At 36.5% G+C, this 18,669-nt stretch overlaps 1 protein-coding gene across 3 annotated transcripts in view; it reads left to right on the top strand.

Moving 5' to 3' along the window:
- Positions 1-18,074, top strand: part of IQCM (IQ motif containing M) — a 524,263-nt gene extending 506,189 nt beyond the window's left edge. For 2 of the 3 annotated variants that reach the window (XM_007496247.2, XM_056802758.1), the window contains one exon: positions 16,830-18,073. In XM_007496247.2, coding sequence (XP_007496309.2) covers positions 16,830-16,942 — 113 coding nt within the window. In that variant the 3' untranslated portion in view covers positions 16,943-18,073. Of the gene's footprint in view, positions 1-16,829 lie in introns of all 3 variants that reach the window. The other variant, XM_056802759.1, reaches the window with a different exon arrangement.
- Positions 18,075-18,669: the final 595 nt, after the last annotated feature.

Raw genomic sequence — 18,669 nt, 5'->3', positions numbered from 1 at the left:
TCCTCATACATAATCATATATTTAGGCTTCTCAAAATTGTTCCACCTCCAGTTCAATTCAGTTCTCTTCTGTTTAGTTCAATTTGATTCAGTTCAACAAACATTTATTTACTTTGAAATTCCACTCTGATTGCTCTGCCCCCTGAATATGTGCAGTGTTCTCTCTCCTTTGTGCTTTTGTGTTCACTAATATTTATGCTGGAGTTTCATCCCTTTGTTCTTCATCACTTATTTAATTCTACTCACCCCCATTCCATCTTTTAAAGCCTACTTCAATTCCATCTGCTCTAAGGAAGCCATACCTGATGTCTTCTGTCCTAAATACTTTCCCTGAGAGAGCTCAACTAGCATTTTATTTTGTAACTCTTTCTCTCTGTCTCTGTTGTCTGTCTTACACACACACACACACACACACACACACACACACACACACACACACACACACACACCTCCTCATTTCTACTTACAGAGTTTTCTGATTTCCTTGAAGGCTCAACTCAGACCAACTTCTACATGAATCCATTCTTTAACCTTCCCATATTATGACCCTCATTTCATAGCCATCTTATATTTAACTACTGTATTTATTTTATATTTACCTTATATATGCTTATATAGAGACATTATCCCATATTGATAGAATATCTTGTTGGGAGCAGGGATTGTTTCCTTTTTGTCTTTCTGTGTGAAGCACCAACTGTAGTACTTAGCACATAGTAGGCACTCAGAAAATGTTGCAGTTTCCATGCAATCTGTAATGTAGTTAATGAAATGTGTTTTTATTCAAAACTGGGCATCTCTCACAATGTCTAAAAGCAGGGTTCTGCCCAGTTGCTGTTGTTCAGTCTTGGTGACCCCATTTGGGGTTTTCTTGGCAAAGATACTGGAATGGTTTTTGTTTCAATTAGCTGAAATCATAAGCTATACCAAAACCTATGTGAGTGAAAAGATATTCAGGGGAACAGACAGTGACTTTTTAGACTCCAAATCACCCAGCTGGAATTAAATGTGTGAGGGGGAAAAAACAGTATTGTTTTTAGTTTGGACTGAAATTGAGCTGTTGGTTTAGTGTGGATATTAAGATATGACCTCCAGTTCAACCAATCAGACTGATTTTCCCTCACTTTTTAGTATGTTGTTGGCTGTCATGGAGACACAATCTAAAAGGTGATAACGAGGAATAGCTTTCTATCAGTCCTTAATTGGTCAGAGCCCTTATTATACCAATCAGCACTCAGTCTTTGTTCAAATACTTTATAGTTAGTGCCAAATGGATATTCATTTTTTGAGTCATCTCTCCATCTTCCTATGCCACCTACCACATATTCCTTTCTCCTTTTAAAAAATAAAAAGCCTTTGCTCAAAACTCAATTTTTAACAAAGATGGAAGCCTTTGATATTTATTCATTTAGTACTGATTTCATCTTTATTCCATCTATTTTCATCAGAAGTTCCTCTTGGTTAGAGATAATATCTTTTTCACTTATTTTATGCACCCATGCCATTGAGCATGGTGCTAGAAATCAAGACTTATTAGAGAATGGTAGACTTAGAAAGAAGTCTTACACATCATTTGGTCCAACCTCTTCATTTTATAATCAGAGAAACTGAGACCCAGAGAGGAGATATACTCTGTTCAACATCACATGAATTGGCACATAGTAGGAAATCAATGAATATTTGATGCTGATTTTGATGTTTTAAATTTTTGTGGTAGAAGGTGTGTTAGACTCTATGACAGGAGATGCCAGAGTTTGAATCATGCTTCTCTTGCTATCAATTTGACCCCATGCAAGTCATTCAAAGACAACTGAGCTCAATTTCCTCATCTATAAAGTGCAATGGGGTGTAATAATACTGTATAGGATTGTGAGGGTCAGATGAGATAATGGACACAAAGTACTTTACAAACTTTAAATTGTTATTTATATAAGTTTAAATTTTAGCTAATACTATTGTTGAAAGGTAGCCTGGGGGGCAGCTGGGTAGCTCAGTGGATTGAGAACCAGCCCTAGAGAGGGGAGGTCCTAGGTTCAAATCTGGCCTCAGATACTTCCCAGCTGTGTGACCCTGGGCAAGTCACTTGACCCCCATTGCCTAGCCCTTACCACTCTTCTGCCTTGGAGCCAATACACAGTATTGACTCCAAGATGGAAGGTAAGGGTTTAAAAAAAAAAAAGAAAGGTAGCCTGGTCTTGCCAATAGAGGAATGGCCTTAGACTCAGGAGACCTTTGTTAATATGTCCTATCTCTGACACAGATTAGCAATGTGTACTGGACCCATTTAAGGACCCACCTTTTCCAGCTGGGTGAGTTCAGGTCTACAAAGTCACTGTGTGTTTCCCTAAATACCCTTTCACCCATACAGATTTTGGCATGACTCATGACTTGAGATAATTGAAACAAAAACTGCTCCAGTATCTAGGGACCCACTATCTTTTAGCCCTATGAGCAGCTCATAAGACTATATGGCTATTCAGCAATATTATAGAATGACCAACTGTTAAAGACTTAGCTATTCTCAGCAATACAATGCTCCAAGACAATTCTGAAGGACTTATGACAAAGACTGTTGTCCACCTCCAGAGAGATATGATGGCATCTGAATGCAGATTGAAGCATACAGTTTTTCACTTTATTTTATTTGCATCTTTTTATTTGGGGTGTTTGGTTTTAATATAAGAATTCTCTCACAATACATCCAATGTGGAAATGTTTTGTATGATCTTATCCAAACCCAGTTCAAATTGCTTACCATCTCAGGGAGGCAGGAGGAGAAAGGAGGGAGGAAACAATTCAGATCTTATAATTAAAGAAAACATATGTTAAAGAATGTTACTGCATATAATTGAGAGAAGAAAATATTTTTAAAAGGTTATATGTTTTCAAACTGGTTTTAGAGCCACATAAGTAGAGGGAGTTTCTACATTGGTAATTCACTAAATAGGTATATTCACATATATAAATATAATTACTATTGTTTTTTTTTATCTCTGGCCAAAGTAACAACTTGGTGTAACACCTTATTCTCACTTAACTACCTGTGCAATCTTGAGAAAGTTACAGCTTCTTTGAAGAGGCAGGGGTGGAGCTAAAGGTGATGATCTCTAACATCTTTCCACCATGAATCAACAATGATTCCTTTTGATGCATGATATACAGAGACCAGGAATATAGTAGCACTTCATCACATAAGAAGAATTCTGACCTCTGTTAATTCAATTCAACAAATATTTGTGAAATATCTACTTTGTGTGAAAGTACTTTAAGCAGTGCTGGAGTTATAAAAATGAAAAACAAACACCTCAATTCCTTCCCACAGGGAGTTTACCCTCTACTAAGGGGAATATAACACAAGCATGATATTAAATAGAATACATGAGGGCGAAATGGAACTTTAGGAAAATTTGAGGGAATCGTAACCATTTAGCTGGGGAATCAGAGAAGGCTTCATGGAATAAGTAGTACCTGTGCTGAGCCTTGAAGGAATAGAAGCTAAACTAATAGTGGTGTAGTTTCAAGCTCAAATAGAAATAGGGGTCACATATCAACTTAGAAAACCACATGATAACATTATCTATCCATGTCTTATTATATTCGCATCTATTCTGTTAAAATTTTTCCAAATACCTTTTAATATGGTTCCTAACACATTCTGAGGGTCAGGGGCCCTGTGAATTGCATTTGACACCCCTCAGCTAAACCATTGACAATGAGGAGAAATTTTCAGATATGGAGGGGAAGTTCTACATGATTGTGAGAGAGCAAGATGAGGTTTGGTAACAGTCAATAGTCTAATCTCTTTGGAATATAAAAGAAATAACTTTAAGTCTGGAAAAGTAGACTAAAATCAGATTGGCATTTACGTAACAGCTCATGGGGTTAAAAGAAAGAAAAACTCAAAACAATATTAAAGTAATAGTTCATTCTGCATTGCCTAACTAACTAAAATAAAATAAGAATTAATGTGCTTCCAATTAAAATAGAAGGGAAGGAACATGCTACTTTTAGTGTTTTGGAATCAAGGGACTTGGATATAGGTGGGCTTTTAGGAATTAACTAGTACAGGAGTTCTTAATTTTTTGTGTTAAAAAGCCCTTTGGAAGTCTTGTAACCTATGGACCCCTTCTGACAATGAAATTTTTAAATGAATCAAATAAAATACATAGGATTACAAAGGAAGTCAACTGTATTTCAATAGTTTGTAATCTATCTATTGACCTTCCTGGATCTATTCCCAGAAACCTTTAGATTCTAGATTAAAAACCCTTGGTCAAGTCCATTTCTTTCAGTTCCTAGCTAGACAAGCCTTTCTCTCTCTAGATACAAGGTAAACAAAGACTCATAGGGAAGGGAAAGCTGATATGGGTTAGTAAATATCTAACTAGCCACCCCAAGGAGCCTAACTCAAACACTTGCACTAGATTGACCAATGTTTGTTTATTTCCAGAGTTTTGGTTATTAATCCTTTTGCTTTCAAACAACAATAAACTTCTTCAATTTTAGCCATTTCCCCCCTGCCATAATTTTTTTTTTTGCTGTGAACACACTGTGGGTAATAAGTTATTGATTCCAGGCTAATGAAGGGACAACTTTGGATTATTTCACCAATTCCAAAAAAATCTCTATTTGCATCAGCTTCAATGTAAATTTTGTATGACTCCCCACCCACACAATAAAGCTAATGGATTTGCCATGTGTGTTTGGTTGGTCCAACATGAAGGGGTGATTTTGAGGGATAGCACATACAACCCTGCCCTTCCTTAATTTTTTAAAAGAGAGGATGCATTTGTACTTGTTTATATCAATGTTGTCCAATATTGTTTTGAGAACAGTTACCTTCATCTATATAATTGTAATAATTATGCATGCTGTTCTAATTAGTCTTGCTCCCTCTGTATCACTTCATACAAGTCTCCTAATATTTCTCAGCATCCTTTATATTCCACCACATAATTTGTTCAACAGTTTAGAAATATATAGACATGCCACTTATAGGCACACCACTGGCATTTCCTAAAGCTACTCTAGATAGTGCCACAATGAATATTATCATTCAGAAAAAATATTTTCTTGTTGTCAATGACTGTCTTGGAAGCATCAGCCTGGTAGTGGGATCATTGTGTCTATCTATGAATAATTTTGTACTTTTTCTTTTCATAGTTCCAAAATATTTCCTAAACATGTTGAAACCATTTAAAAATCTACAAGTCAAAAACTAGTATGACCTTGTAGCATTTTACTTAGTTGATAAAATACAAGATATTATTGAAGTCAACTTGCTTGATAACTGACACCTTAATGTAAACGAATTTAACTTATTGAAGCTATTTATTAATCTTCTAACCTTTTTCTGCATAAACATGAATGTACATTCTGTGTGGCTCTCACCAAAGGTTAAGCTAATGGATATACCTGGTGTGCTTAGTTGGTCTAACAACATAAAGGAGCTATTGTGAGGGATAGTTTGTTAAAAAAAAATAGAATGTGCATTTGTATTAAGTTTGTAACTGCATTGTACAGTATTGGGTTTTACGGTCATTTAAAATTGTCTTCATTTACATAATTGTAGTTATTGTGAATACTGTTTTTTGGACCATTCTTTATTCCCTCTGCTTCACTTAATACTTTTTTCCTATATTTATCTGCATTTTTATGTTCCATTATATTCACATGCCATAATTTGTTTAACAGTTTTCAAGTTTATAGGTACGCTATTTCCATTCCATCTACTGTTGTGGATAGTACCACTATATAATATTGTGATTAAAAAATGCTTGTTGTCAATGACTTTCTTGGGGTATCAACCCAATAGTAGAATAACTGGATTAAAATATAAAATGGTTTTTAAATCTTCCTTTTTACAGTTCCAAAATGTTTTACAAATTTGTTAAACTGTTCAATAAATAAACTAGTATTCATTGATTGTATTTTATTTAGTTTCAGAAATACAAGACACCACAGAAATCAACTTAATAACTAACTCCTTAATGTATAAATTTATTTAAGTTATGGAGGCTATTTAGAAATTTGGTTTGTTCTTTAACTAACTGGTTTTGGAGGATCATATTATTTAATTTCCAATTAATTTTTGATTTGGCTCTCTATGTAATGGTATAAGCCATAATACCATGTGTGACCCTAACTCTCCTTCCCACAACTCAGTCTTTAGCATAAGGTAGGACCTTAGTGTAGGAGGCAGATAGATCTAGATAAGATTTGTTATTTGGGGAGGGGGGAGTAGTAAATATAATAGCTAGATTACATTAGGATTAATTTAAGGTAAGTAAATTGCTAGGTATCAGATTGATTCCATGTTAAAAGACAAAATGGAGGAGTTGTGATAGAGGAATGATCCAGAGACTTTGAAGGGCAGAGCCTGGAAGACATGCAGAGGTTTTCATTCACATTGGGGAATGGTGGAGAAGGCTTGGAATCTTGAGGGAAGAGAGATTCCAGGTGGGAGACAGTTGATCTCTCTCTATCTTGAGACAGCTAGGGTGACAGGCTGATCAGATATTTCTCTCCTGAGCCATACAAAATCCCTCATTGATCCTAACCACTATCCCCCACCCCAAAGACACTAAGAATTGTTGCAGAACCTGAGAAGTATAAGAACAGCATAAAAAGACCTACCACAGTTCCTATGATACCTTCGATCTGGACATTGGCTCTGCTGTGATAAAGACCAGAGGTCACAAAATCCTGAGTCTCTTAGAGACCAGGCTGACAAGCCTGGGTCTCTCAACTTTGTGGGGAGGGAGAAAGATATTTTTAGACAGAGACTTCCTTATCCTCTTTCCTATAAACTCTAACCTACCTGTAGACATCTTGTTTATCTTACTCCTAACCACAATCTGTTAGAATAAAAGTTGTCAGTTATCCTAAATTGACTTCCTTGTCATATTGAAGGGGGAGAGAGCTGATTTCTCTCTCTTTCCACAAGGTAAAAGGTTCACCTTTTAAATCAGTTATTAGAGGGGAGTAAAGTCAAGGTTAGTGGAGAGACATATTTAAAGAAGACTGAAGGGGGGAGGGATCCATCTCACTCTCCTTTTACTTTCTGGGATCATCTACTCTTTCTCCATTATACCCAAATCAACCCTATAACACAACCCTTACTAATTATCATTTTTATTGCATTATGATCTGAGAAAGTTGCATTTATTATTTCTGCTTTTTTGCACTTGTTTACCATGTTTTATGCCCTCATACATGGTCAATCTTTGTGAATGTACCATGTGCTGCTGAAAAGAAGGTTTATTCCTTTTTTCCCTATTTATATTTCTCCAAATATCTACTAACTCTAATTTTTCTAAGATTTCAATCACTTCTCTTACCTCTTTTTATTTATTCTTTTGGTTTGATTTATCTAGATATGATAGAGGAAGGTTCAGGTCTCCCACTAGTATAGTTTTTTTTTTTAAATATATTTTATTTGATCATTTCCAAGCATTATTCGTTAAAGACATAGATCATTTTCTTTTCCTCCCCCCCCACCCCCCATAGCCGACGCGTAAGTCCACTGGGCATTAGATGTTTTCTTGATTTGAACCCATTGCTTTGTTGATAGTATTTGCATTAGAGTGTTCATTTAGAGTCTATCCTCTGTCATGTCCCCTCAACCTCTGTATTCAGGCAGTTGCTTTTCCTCGGTGTTTCCACTCCCATAGTTTATCCTTTGCTTATGAATGGTGTTTTTTTTCTCCTGGATCCCTGCATGTTGTTCAGGGACATTACACCGCCACTAATGGAGAGGTCCATTACGTTCGATTATACCACAGTGTATTAGTCTCTGTGTACAATGTTCTCCTGGTTCTGCTCCTCTCGCTCTGCATCACTTCCTGGAGGTTGTTCCAGTCTCCATGGAACTTCTCCACTTTATTATTCCTTTTAGCACAATAGTACTCCATCACCAACATATACCACAGTTTGTTCAGCCATTCCCCAATTGATGGGCATCCCCTCGTTTTCCAGTTTTGGGCCACCACAAAGAGCGCAGCTATGAATATTTTTGTACAAGTCTTTGTGTCCATTATCTCTTTGGGGTACAGACCCAGCAGTGCTATGGCTGGGTCAAAGGGTAGATATTCTTTTGTCGCCCTTTGGGCATAGTTCCAAATTGCCCTCCAGAATGGTTGGATCAATTCACAACTCCACCAGCAATGAATTAATGTCCCTACTTTGCCACATCCCCTCCAGCATTCATTACTTTCCTTTGCTGTAATGTTAGCCAATCTGCTGGGTGTGAGGTGATACCTCAGAGTTGTTTTGATTTGCATCTCTCTGATTATAAGAGATGTAGAGCACTTCTTCATGTGCTTGTTAATAGTTTTGATTTCTTTATCTGAGAACTGCCTATCCATTTCCCTTGCCCATTTATCAATTGGAGAATGGCTTGATTTTTTGTACAATTGATTTAGCTCATTATAAATATGAGTAATTAAACCTTTGTCAGAGGTTTCTATGAAGATTTTTTCCCAATTTGTTGTTTCCCTTCTGATTTTAGTTATATTGGTTTTGTTTGTACAAAAGCTTTTTAGTTTGATGTAGTCAAAATTATTTATTTTACATTTTGTGATTCTTTCTATATCTTGCTTGGTTTTAAAGCCTTTCCCCTCCCAAAGGTCTGACATGTATACTATTCTGTGTTTACCCAATTTACTTATGGTTTCCTTCTTTATGTTTAAGTCACTCACCCATTTTGAATTTATCTTGGTGTAGGGTGTGAGGTGTTGATCTATTCCTAGTCTCTCCCACACTGTCTTCCAATTTTCCCAGCAGTTTTTATCGAATAGTGGATTTTTGTCCCAAAAGCTGGGATCTTTGGGTTTATCGTATACTGTCTTGCTGAGGTCGCTTTCCCCCAGTCTATTCCACTGATCTTCCTTTCTGTTTCTTAGCCAGTACCAAATTATTTTGATGACTGCTGCTTTGTAATATAGTTTTAGGTCAGGGACTGCAAGGCCCCCATCATATGTGTTTTTTTTCATTATTTCCCTGGATATCCTTGATCTTTTGTTCTTCCAAATGAACTTTGTTATGTTTTTTTCTAAATCAGTGAAGAAGTATTTTGGTAGTTCAATGGGTATGGCACTAAATAGATAAATAAGTTTGGGTAGGATGGTCATTTTTATTATATTGGCTTGTCCTATCCATGAGCAGTTAATGTTTTTCCATTTGTTCAGGTCTAGTTTTAGTTGTGTGGCGAGTGTTTTGTAGTTGTGTTCATATAGTTCCTGTGTTTGTCTTGGGAGATAGATTCCTAGGTATTTTATTTTGTCTAAGGTGATTTTGAATGGGATTTCTCTTTCTAGTTCTTGCTGCTGAGCTGTGTTGGAGATATATAGAAAAGCTGATGATTTATGTGGGTTTATTTTGTATCCTGCAACTTTGCTAAAGTTGTTGATTATTTCAATTAGCTTTTTGGTTGAATCTCTAGGATTCTTTAAGTAGACCATCATGTCATCCGCAAAGAGTGATAACTTGGTCTCCTCCTTGCCTATTTTGATGCCTTCAATTCCTTTATCTTCTCTAATTGCTACTGCTAGTGTTTCTAGTACAATGTCAAATAGTAGAGGTGATAATGGGCATCCTTGTTTCACTCCTGATCTTATTGGGAATGCATCTAGTTTATCCCCATTGCAGATGATATTAGCTGTTGGTTTTAGATATATACTGTTTATTATTTTTAGGAATGACCCTTCTATTCCTATGCTTTCTAGTGTTTTTAATAGGAATGGGTGTTGTATTTTATCAAAGGCTTTTTCTGCATCTATTGAGATAATCATGTGGTTCTTGCTAGTTTGCTTGTTGATGTGGTCAATTATGTGGATGGTTTTCCTAATGTTAAACCAGCCCTGCATCCCTGGTATGAATCCTACTTGATCATGGTGAATGATCCTTCTGATCACTTGCTGGAGTCTTTTTGCTAGTATCCTATTTAAGATTTTTGCATCTATATTCATTAGGGAGATTGGCCTATAGTTTTCTTTCTCTGTTTTTGACCTGCCTGGTTTTGGAATCAGTACCATGTTTGTGTCGTAAAAGGAGTTGGGTAGAACTCCCTCTTTGCTTATTATGTCAAATAGTTTGTATAGTATTGGGATTAACTGTTCTCTGAATGTTTGATAGAATTCACAGGTGAATCCATCAGGTCCTGGGGATTTTTTCTTAGGAAGTTCTTTGATGGCTTGATGGATTTCAATTTCTGATATGGGATTATTTAAGAATTCTATTTCCTCTTCTATTAGTCTAGGCAGTTTGTATTTTTGTATATATTCATCCATTTCTCTTAAATTGGTGTATTTATTGCCATATAATTGGGCAAAGTAATTTCTAATGATTGCCTTAATTTCCTCCTCATTGGAGGTGCTGTCCCCCTTTTCATCTTTAATGCTGTGAATTTGCTTTTCTTCCTTCCTTTTTTTAATTAGATTGACCAGTACTTTGTCTATTTTGTTTGTTTTTTCAAAGTACCAGCTTCTTGTCTTATTTATTAAATCAATAGTTCTATCACTTTCGATTTTATTAATTTCTCCCTTAATTTTAGGATTTCTAATTTGGTTTTCTGCTGGGGGTTTTTAATTTGATCGCTTTCAAGTTTTTTCAATTGCATTTCCAATTGAGATCTCTGCTCTCCCTTGTTTGTTAATATAAGCTTTCAGAGATATGAATTTGCCTCTGATTACCGCTTTGGCTGCATCCCAAAAGGTTTGAAAGGATGTTTCGCCATTGTCATTTTCCTTGATGAAATTATTAATTGTTTCTATGATTTCTTCTTTGACTAAACGGTTTTGGAGTATCATATTGTTTAATTTCCAATTGGTTTTAGATTTGGTTTTCCATGTACCATTACTAATCATTATTTTTATTGCCTTGTGATCTGAGAAGGCTGCATTCATTATTTCTGCTTTTTTGCATTTGTGTGCTATGTTTCTGTGACCTAATGTATGGTCAATTTTTGTGAATGTGCCATGTGGTGCTGAGAAGAAGGTGTATTCCTTTTTATCCCTATTTATTTTTCTCCATATGTCTATTAATTCTAATTTTTCTAAGATTTCATTCACTTCTTTTACCTCTTTCTTATTTATTTTTTGATTTGATTTATCTAAATTTGATAATGGTTGGTTTAAGTCTCCCACTAGTATGGTTTTATTGTCTATTTCTTCCTTCAATTCGCCTAGTTTCTCCATTAGAAATTTGGGTGCTATATTATTTGGTGCATACATGTTGATTAATGATATTTCCTCGTTGTCTAGAGTCCCTTTTAACAAAATATAATTACCTTCCCTATCCCTTTTGATCAGGTCTATTTTTGCATTGGCTTTATCAGATATCATGATTACCACTCCTGCCTTCTTTCTATCAGTTGAAGCCCAGAAAGTCTTACTCCATCCTTTAATTCTGACCTTGTGGGTGTCAACCCGCCTCATGTGTGTTTCTTGAAGTCAACATATGGTAGGGTTTTGGATTCTAATCCATTCTGCTATTCGCCTACGTTTTATGGGTGAGTTCATCCCATTCACGTTCAAAGTTATGATTGTCATTTGTGGACTCCCTGGCATTTTGATTGCCTTCCCTAATTCTAACCTTTTCTTCTTCGGCTCTACCTTTTAGTCCAGTGATTTACTTTGAAACAGTCCCCCTTGTCCCCTCCCTTGATGTTTCCCTTTTTAGTCCCTCCCTTTTTGTTCCCTCCCCCTCCCCCCTCTCTTTCCCTCCCTTTTTGTTCTCCCTCTCCCCCTCCCCCCCTTGGTTTTCCCTTCTCCTTACCCTTGTTGGGTAAGATAGAATTCAAGATCCCAATGGATCTGGATGTTTTTCCCTCTCAGAGTTGATTTCCCTGAGATTGAGGTTTAAGTAAACGCACCCCCCTCTCTTCCTCTCCTTCTTATAGGAGTTTTCTTCCCCTCCCCTTCCCATGTGAATCTTTGTGTGAGAACCATTATTCTATTTGGTCTTTCTTTACCCCCTATTTATACATTACATTTTCCCCACATGTTAGTATACATAGGTTGATATAAATGTAGTCCTTATAGAAGAGAGTTTGAGTAAAAGAAGAAGATAACATTTTTCCCCTTTCCTTAATATTTACCTTTTCAGGTATTCCTTGCTCTTTGATTTTCGGTATCAAACTTTCCACAGAGCTCTGGTCTTTTCTTTGCAAAAAGTTGGAAGTCTTCTATTTTGTTGAATGCCCATACTTTCCCTTGGAAGTATATAGTCAGTTTTGCTGGGTAGCTGATTCTTGGTTGGAGACCCAGCTCTCTTGCCTTTCTGAAGATCATGTTCCATGCCTTACGATCATTCAGAGTAGAACTTGCAAGGTCTTGTGTGACCCTGATTGGCATTCCTTTATATCTAAATTGTCTTTTTCTGGCTTCCTGTAGGATTTTTTCTTTTGTTTGATAGCTTTGGAATTTGGCAATTACATTCCTGGGAGTTGTCTTTTGGGGGTTTAGTGTAGAAGGTGTTCTGTGAGCTCTGTCAGTGGCTGTATTGCCCCCTTGTTCTAGAATCTCTGGGCAATTTTCTTTGATTATATCTTGTATCACCATGTCCAGTTTGGTGTTTATTTCTGGCTTTTCTGGGAGTCCAATTATTCTTAAATTTTCTCTTCTCCCTCTATTTTCCAGATCTATCACCTTGTCGGTGAGATATTTTATGTTCTCTTCTAATTTCTTGGTGTTTTGGCTTTGCTTTATTAGTTCTTGCTTTAAAGCCTGGTTTTCTTTTACAGTTTGGTCAAACTGGTTTTGTAGATGCATGAATTTCTTTTGCATTATTTCCCACTTTTCCTCCCAGAGGGCTTCCATCTTTTTGGTCATTTCTGATTCAAATTCTTCATGGGTTTGTGGAGAGTTTCTATTTCCTTTGGAAGATTTTGGAGAATTTTCTTGTATATCTTCTTCTATCTGCTCTGTATTTTGTATTTTGGCTCCATAGAATGTGTCCAAAGTCGCCCCTTTCTTCTTATTTTTCTTGGTATTTTGGGGCTTCTGTGCTTCTGTGGAGTTTGTCATCTCTGAATGTGGAGGATTAGCATTTCTTATCTCTGTCTGGTGATCAGAGGCTTTAGTCCTGGGCAGATGTTGGTTCTATGAGCTTTCCCTGGGTTAAACTAAATATGCCTCACTGGAACTGGAATGGAAGGGTCGGACCACGAGGCCACACTCTCCCCCGGCTCGCTTTCCGGAAGTTGCCTTCAGAATCGCTGGCTGTGAGGCTGTTTCGTTGGCCTGCGGGGGGATGGGCTGCAGCTTCCCCAAGCTTTCACTGAGACTTGGATAGCAGGATCTAGCCCGTGAGGCTGTCTTGCCCGCCCTGAGGGTTGCTGTTGTTTTGACCAGCTCTCTGCAGCGGAAGCCCCAGGCAGTAACTTTCACCGGGACTGTAGAAGGCCCTGAGGGTTGTTGTTCTGCGCAGACCCTGCTCTCTGAGCCCGGCCGGGCTGCAGCTTCCGGGAGCCTTGGACTCTGCACTCCTACCCCTGAGGTCCGAGTGATCTCGGGTTCTGGCTTTTGAGGGGAGCCGTACCTTTTGAACCGGGGCCAGGTCCAGGAGGAGGGTTCCCAGGGTCTGGGCTGTTGATCGTTTTGAATTTCGGCACCTTAGGAGCTTATAGTTTGAGATCGGTCGGGAAGGATTTTCCGGAGATCTGAGCTTTAGCTTTCTCTAAGCCACCATCTTAACCGGAAGTCTCCTAGTATAGTTTTACTATCTATTTCCTCCTTTAATTCCACTAATTTCTCCTTTAGAAATTTGGATGCTATACTATTCAGTGCATACATGTTGATTACTGATATTTCGTTATTGTCTATACTGCCTTTTATCAGAATGTGATTACCTTCTCTATCTCTTTTAATCAGATCTATTTTTTTACTTTGGCTTTGTCAGATATCATGATTGCTACTCCTGCCTTCTTTTACTCAGTTGAGGCCCAATAGATTTTCCTCCAGACTTTGATCCTTATTCTGTGAGTGTCTACATGCCTCATGTGTGTTTCTTGTATACAACATATGGTAGAGTTTGGGTTTCTCATCCACTCTGCTATTTGCTTTTGTTTTATGGATGAGTTCATTTCATTCACATTCAGAATTGTGAAAACCACCTCTGTATCCACCAACATTTTGATATCCTCTCCTAGTTTTTCCCTTTCTTCTTTTGCTATATGTTTTTAAACCAGTGGTTTGCTTTTAATCAATCCCCCTAATCCCTACACTTATTATAGCTCCCTTTCTGCATCCTCCCTTTTTGTTTCCTTCTTATTTTTTTAGTATCTATTGAGTTCCCTCCCCTTCTCTCCTCTTTTGTACTCCCTGTCCCACCCCACCCCACCCTTAGTTTTTCCCTTCTCACTGTGATTATAGGGTAAGATAGAATTCTATACCCCAATGGATCTAGATGCTTTTCCCTCTCAGAACTGATTTCACTGAGAGTAAGGTTTAAGTATTTCCTATTAGCACTCTCTTCATCTCCTTCTTATAACAGTGTTCTTCCCCTCCCCTTCCCATGTGTCTCTTTGTGTGATATCAGTTATCTTATTTATTTTATTCCTTCAAGTTTCTTTTGGTGCCATCTTCTATTCCTCCCTCCCTTTTTCTTCTTTTGCATATCATCCTAGGCCACTTGTTACTTCAATCTTTACCTATCAATGATTTTTCAAATTACCATAATAGTGAATAGAATTTTTGAGTTACAAATAACATTTTCCACATATTAATATGAACAATTTGCTCTTATTGAAGCCCTTAAAGAAGAAAGTTTAAATTAAAAAAATTCCCCCTTTCCTCTCTCTTTCTAATTTATCTTTTCATGTTTCTCATGATCTTTGTTTTTGGATATCAAACTTTCTACTTAGTTCTGGTCTTTTCTTTAAAAATACTTGGAAATCTATTTTGTTGGAAACCCTATATACAGTTTTTATGGGTAGGTGGCCCTTGGTTAAAGACCCAATTCTCTTGCCTTTCTGAATATCATATTCCAAGCCTTGTGGTCCTTTAGTGTAGAAGATGCCAGATCTTGTGTGATCCTGATTGGTGCTCCTTGCTATCTGAATTGTCTTTTTTTGACTTCTTATAAAAATGTTTCCTTTGTTTGGAAGCTCTTAAATTTGACAGTTACATTCCTGAGGGTTGTCTTTTGAGGATTTAGTATAGAGGGTGTTCCATGAACTCTTTCAATGGCTATTTTGCCCTCCTGTTCAAGAACATCAGGGCAATATTCTTGGATAATTTCTTGTAGTAGGATATAAAGGTTTTCTGTTTATTTCTGGGTTTTCAGGTAGACCGATGATACTAAAATTTTCTCTTCTAGACCTGTTTTCTTTGTCAATCATCTTCTCAGCGAGATATTTAATGTTTCTTTCTATTTTTGTCAATCCTTTGATTTTGCTTTATTAATTCCTGCTGTTTTGCAAGATCATTGGCTTCTAATTGCCCAATTCTGGTTTTTAAAGACTGGTTTTTCTGTTATAATCTTTTGATTTTCCTTTTTACTTTGGTCTATCCTGCTTTTCATGGCTTCCAGCTGTTTAATTTTGGTTTCGAATTCATTTATCATTTCATTTGGTTTCTCGGCTTCTTTCTCCAATTGGGAGTTCCTGTCTTTTAAACTGTTGTTTTCTTTTTGAACTATTTCCCACTTTTCTTTTCAATATTCTTCCATCTTTTTCATAAGCTCAGATTTAAATTCTTTAAGAGCTTATGGCCAATTTTCATTTGGGGGGGGAGGTTTGGGTGCATTTATTTGTTCATCCTCTTCTGTTGTTTCCTTTGTAATCTAATTTTTCCTCCATAAAAATTATCCAGGGTCAAAGCTTTCTTGTTCTTCTTAGTGTTGGGAAGTTATTTTTCCTGTACATTTTTTGCCATCACTATGCTGGTTTTTCCGTCCCTTTCCAGTCAGAAGTCTGAGTGAGGAGGGCAGGCTCTCTGTGTATGGAGCTAAGGAACAAGGTTGTTGCCTGAGGCCACCTCTTGAGTCTCTGGAACTTCTTCTGTTTGCAGCCCTTCTCTGTGTTGTCTCCTTGACCAAGGTCTGCACTCTTCTGCCAGTTGGAGCCCCAAGTCTATTTGCTCTCAGGGGTAGGTCTTTGGTGATCTTAGTCAGCTGCCAAGGACCTACAGATGCCCCTCACTCGCTCACTAATTATATATAACGTGATCTGGCTCTGAGTCTAACCCATTGGATCCATAGGTGGAATGGGGGAGGTTAGATCAGCTCAGGTTTTGGTGTAGGCTATTTCACCCCCTTATAGTATGGAAAAGCCCAAATCCCATGTACCTTTAATTCTGTGCCCTACTGTCGAGTCCGTTTGTTCATATGAATTAGCTTTTGTTGGCCTTTTGAGATAGTCTATATTGATAGGCGATGATTCCTGCATCTAAACTGCAGCCATATTTACCCACAAGTCTTATTTAGGAATTTGGAATATGAGACTTGATATCCCTTCTAGTTTCCCATTTTGTCTAGCCTCACATTTTAGCTATCATCTATCCTTTAAAGAGCTTTTATTCTGTTAGAGAAGCATTCCTCTTGCTTATCTGAGAGAAACCAAGCCTGTGGAAGTATCTCTAGTTCTTGCTATTATTAAAACTCTTGCCAGTTCTGCACCTAAGAGAATGGAAAGGGAGAAGAGGAGGAGAGTATGTTAGTACCTATCACTGGGCCAATATGTGAATTATTTGCTAATAGTTATCAACTGCTGGTAGATACTCAGAATAGATAATATTTGTCTATTTTATATCATCAGAAAGAGTTTTTTTTTAATTGCTAATCAACAAATTAATATGTGTTTTTACTTTTCCCTTCTTTCTTTTTTTTTAGTTTCTGGACACCCAATACTCAAGAGAGCTGACATTCAGGTTGTTGGAAAGTTAGTAGCTAATTCCATGCGAGAAAGGAAGATGAAATTACGTTTCAAAAAGCAGGAGGAATAATCAGGTGAATGATTATTTCTTTATCTTTGAATTCGTCTGCTAACTGAGAACAATCTACTTGTTTATGGAGAAAATAGTCAACCAGATCATGCCATGGCCAAATATGATGGTTTAAATAGGTAAATAACAATAATCTCTAAGCTTATAAAGATGAGGACAAGTTAGCAATCTAAAATGTTCCCATAAGATGTAATGCACTTGCTTTATTATACCAATAAACCTGAATGCAAATAATAGGAAAAAAAACATGAAAGACTTGTTGGACAGCTGATTTTGTTTTGCTATATTGACAGAAAATTCTGACATTACAGAATCTTTGAATTAGAAAATATCTTAGAAGTCATTTCCAATTCTTAACTGAATCATGATCCTCTCTGGAACTCTCAAATACACGAAGTTGAAGGCATACAAATTAAATAGGATGGATAAATGGATGAATAAGAGAACTCAGGTCCAGTTACATTCCAATAGGTTTGGAATAATGGACTGAAGACATAAAGGCTATTAACATAGCTTCAGAGGCAACAAAATCGTTCAGTGGATAATACACTGGGCTTGGATTTAGAAAGTTCAAATTTAGGGGGTTCAAATCCATCTTCAGACACTAACCGTGTGACTTTGGGCAAGTTATTTAACTTTTACTTGACTTAAACCACTGGAGAAGAAAAAGACAAAGCACTCCAGTATATTGTAAAAACAAAAACAAAAACCATGGACAATATCAAGTCAAACACAACTGAATGACAGAACAAACATAGCCTCACAAAATCAATAGCAAAAGTAGAAAATAGTGTAGATGTGAATGAATAGTTCATCTGGAAAAATATTGGGCATTTTAAATGATTACAGGTTCAATATGAATCAACAATTCTTTGTGACTGGCAAAAAAAATCCCCCAAAAAACAACAACAAAAAACATCACTTAATCTTAGAACTAATGACTATAATCATTTATTGTCCACATAAATACTTCTTGTGATCCATTTCATCTTTGCCATTTTCTAGCCATATAATATTGGATGAGTCACTTCAATTTTGAAATCCTTAGTTTGCCCATCTGTCAAACAGGGATAATAAAATTTGAACTATTGACTTTAACACTTGAAATACTCACTTCACAGGGCAGTTGTAAAATAATTTTTGTAAAACTATTTTTAAACTATAACACATATAAAATAAGCAATTATTATTATCTTTATATCATTGCATACATGACAATGCATTCATTTTGTTATGTTTTTATATATTTTGCTTTAATATCATTCTTATTTGCATATATTACACTTCAATCTCCCCCTTTTCCCTAACATGCCATGCACTGTAATAAAGGAGAAAAAAGAAAATATGTAATTCAGCAAAATCAACCAATACATGACCTGAGTCTGATGGTATATACAATACCACTAGTCTCCCACCTTTAAGAAGAGGAAAGGGAGGTGAGGTACATTTCTAAACTCTATGGTCAAGCTCTGTTATAATTACACAGTATTCAATTTTAGCATTTTAGCTTTTTATATTGTCATATAAAGTTCTTTATGTTATATAATATTCTTATAAATTGTAGTCAATAAGTATATATTGTTTTCTAGATTCTTTTTATTTTGTTCTGTATTACTTTGTGTCTAGCCCATTTCTTTTAACAACCATACACATCTTTGATGATGCTTTAATGATCTCCTTTTCCACACAGGTCACCTTTGATAATACAGCTTTCTTATACCACATGC

Source organism: Monodelphis domestica, chromosome 6 (genome assembly GCF_027887165.1).
Source record: "Monodelphis domestica isolate mMonDom1 chromosome 6, mMonDom1.pri, whole genome shotgun sequence".
NCBI classification, from domain to species: domain Eukaryota; kingdom Metazoa; phylum Chordata; class Mammalia; order Didelphimorphia; family Didelphidae; genus Monodelphis; species Monodelphis domestica.
Note: the sequence above shows the minus strand (reverse complement) of the source record. Positions and strands in the feature narration are given on the sequence as shown.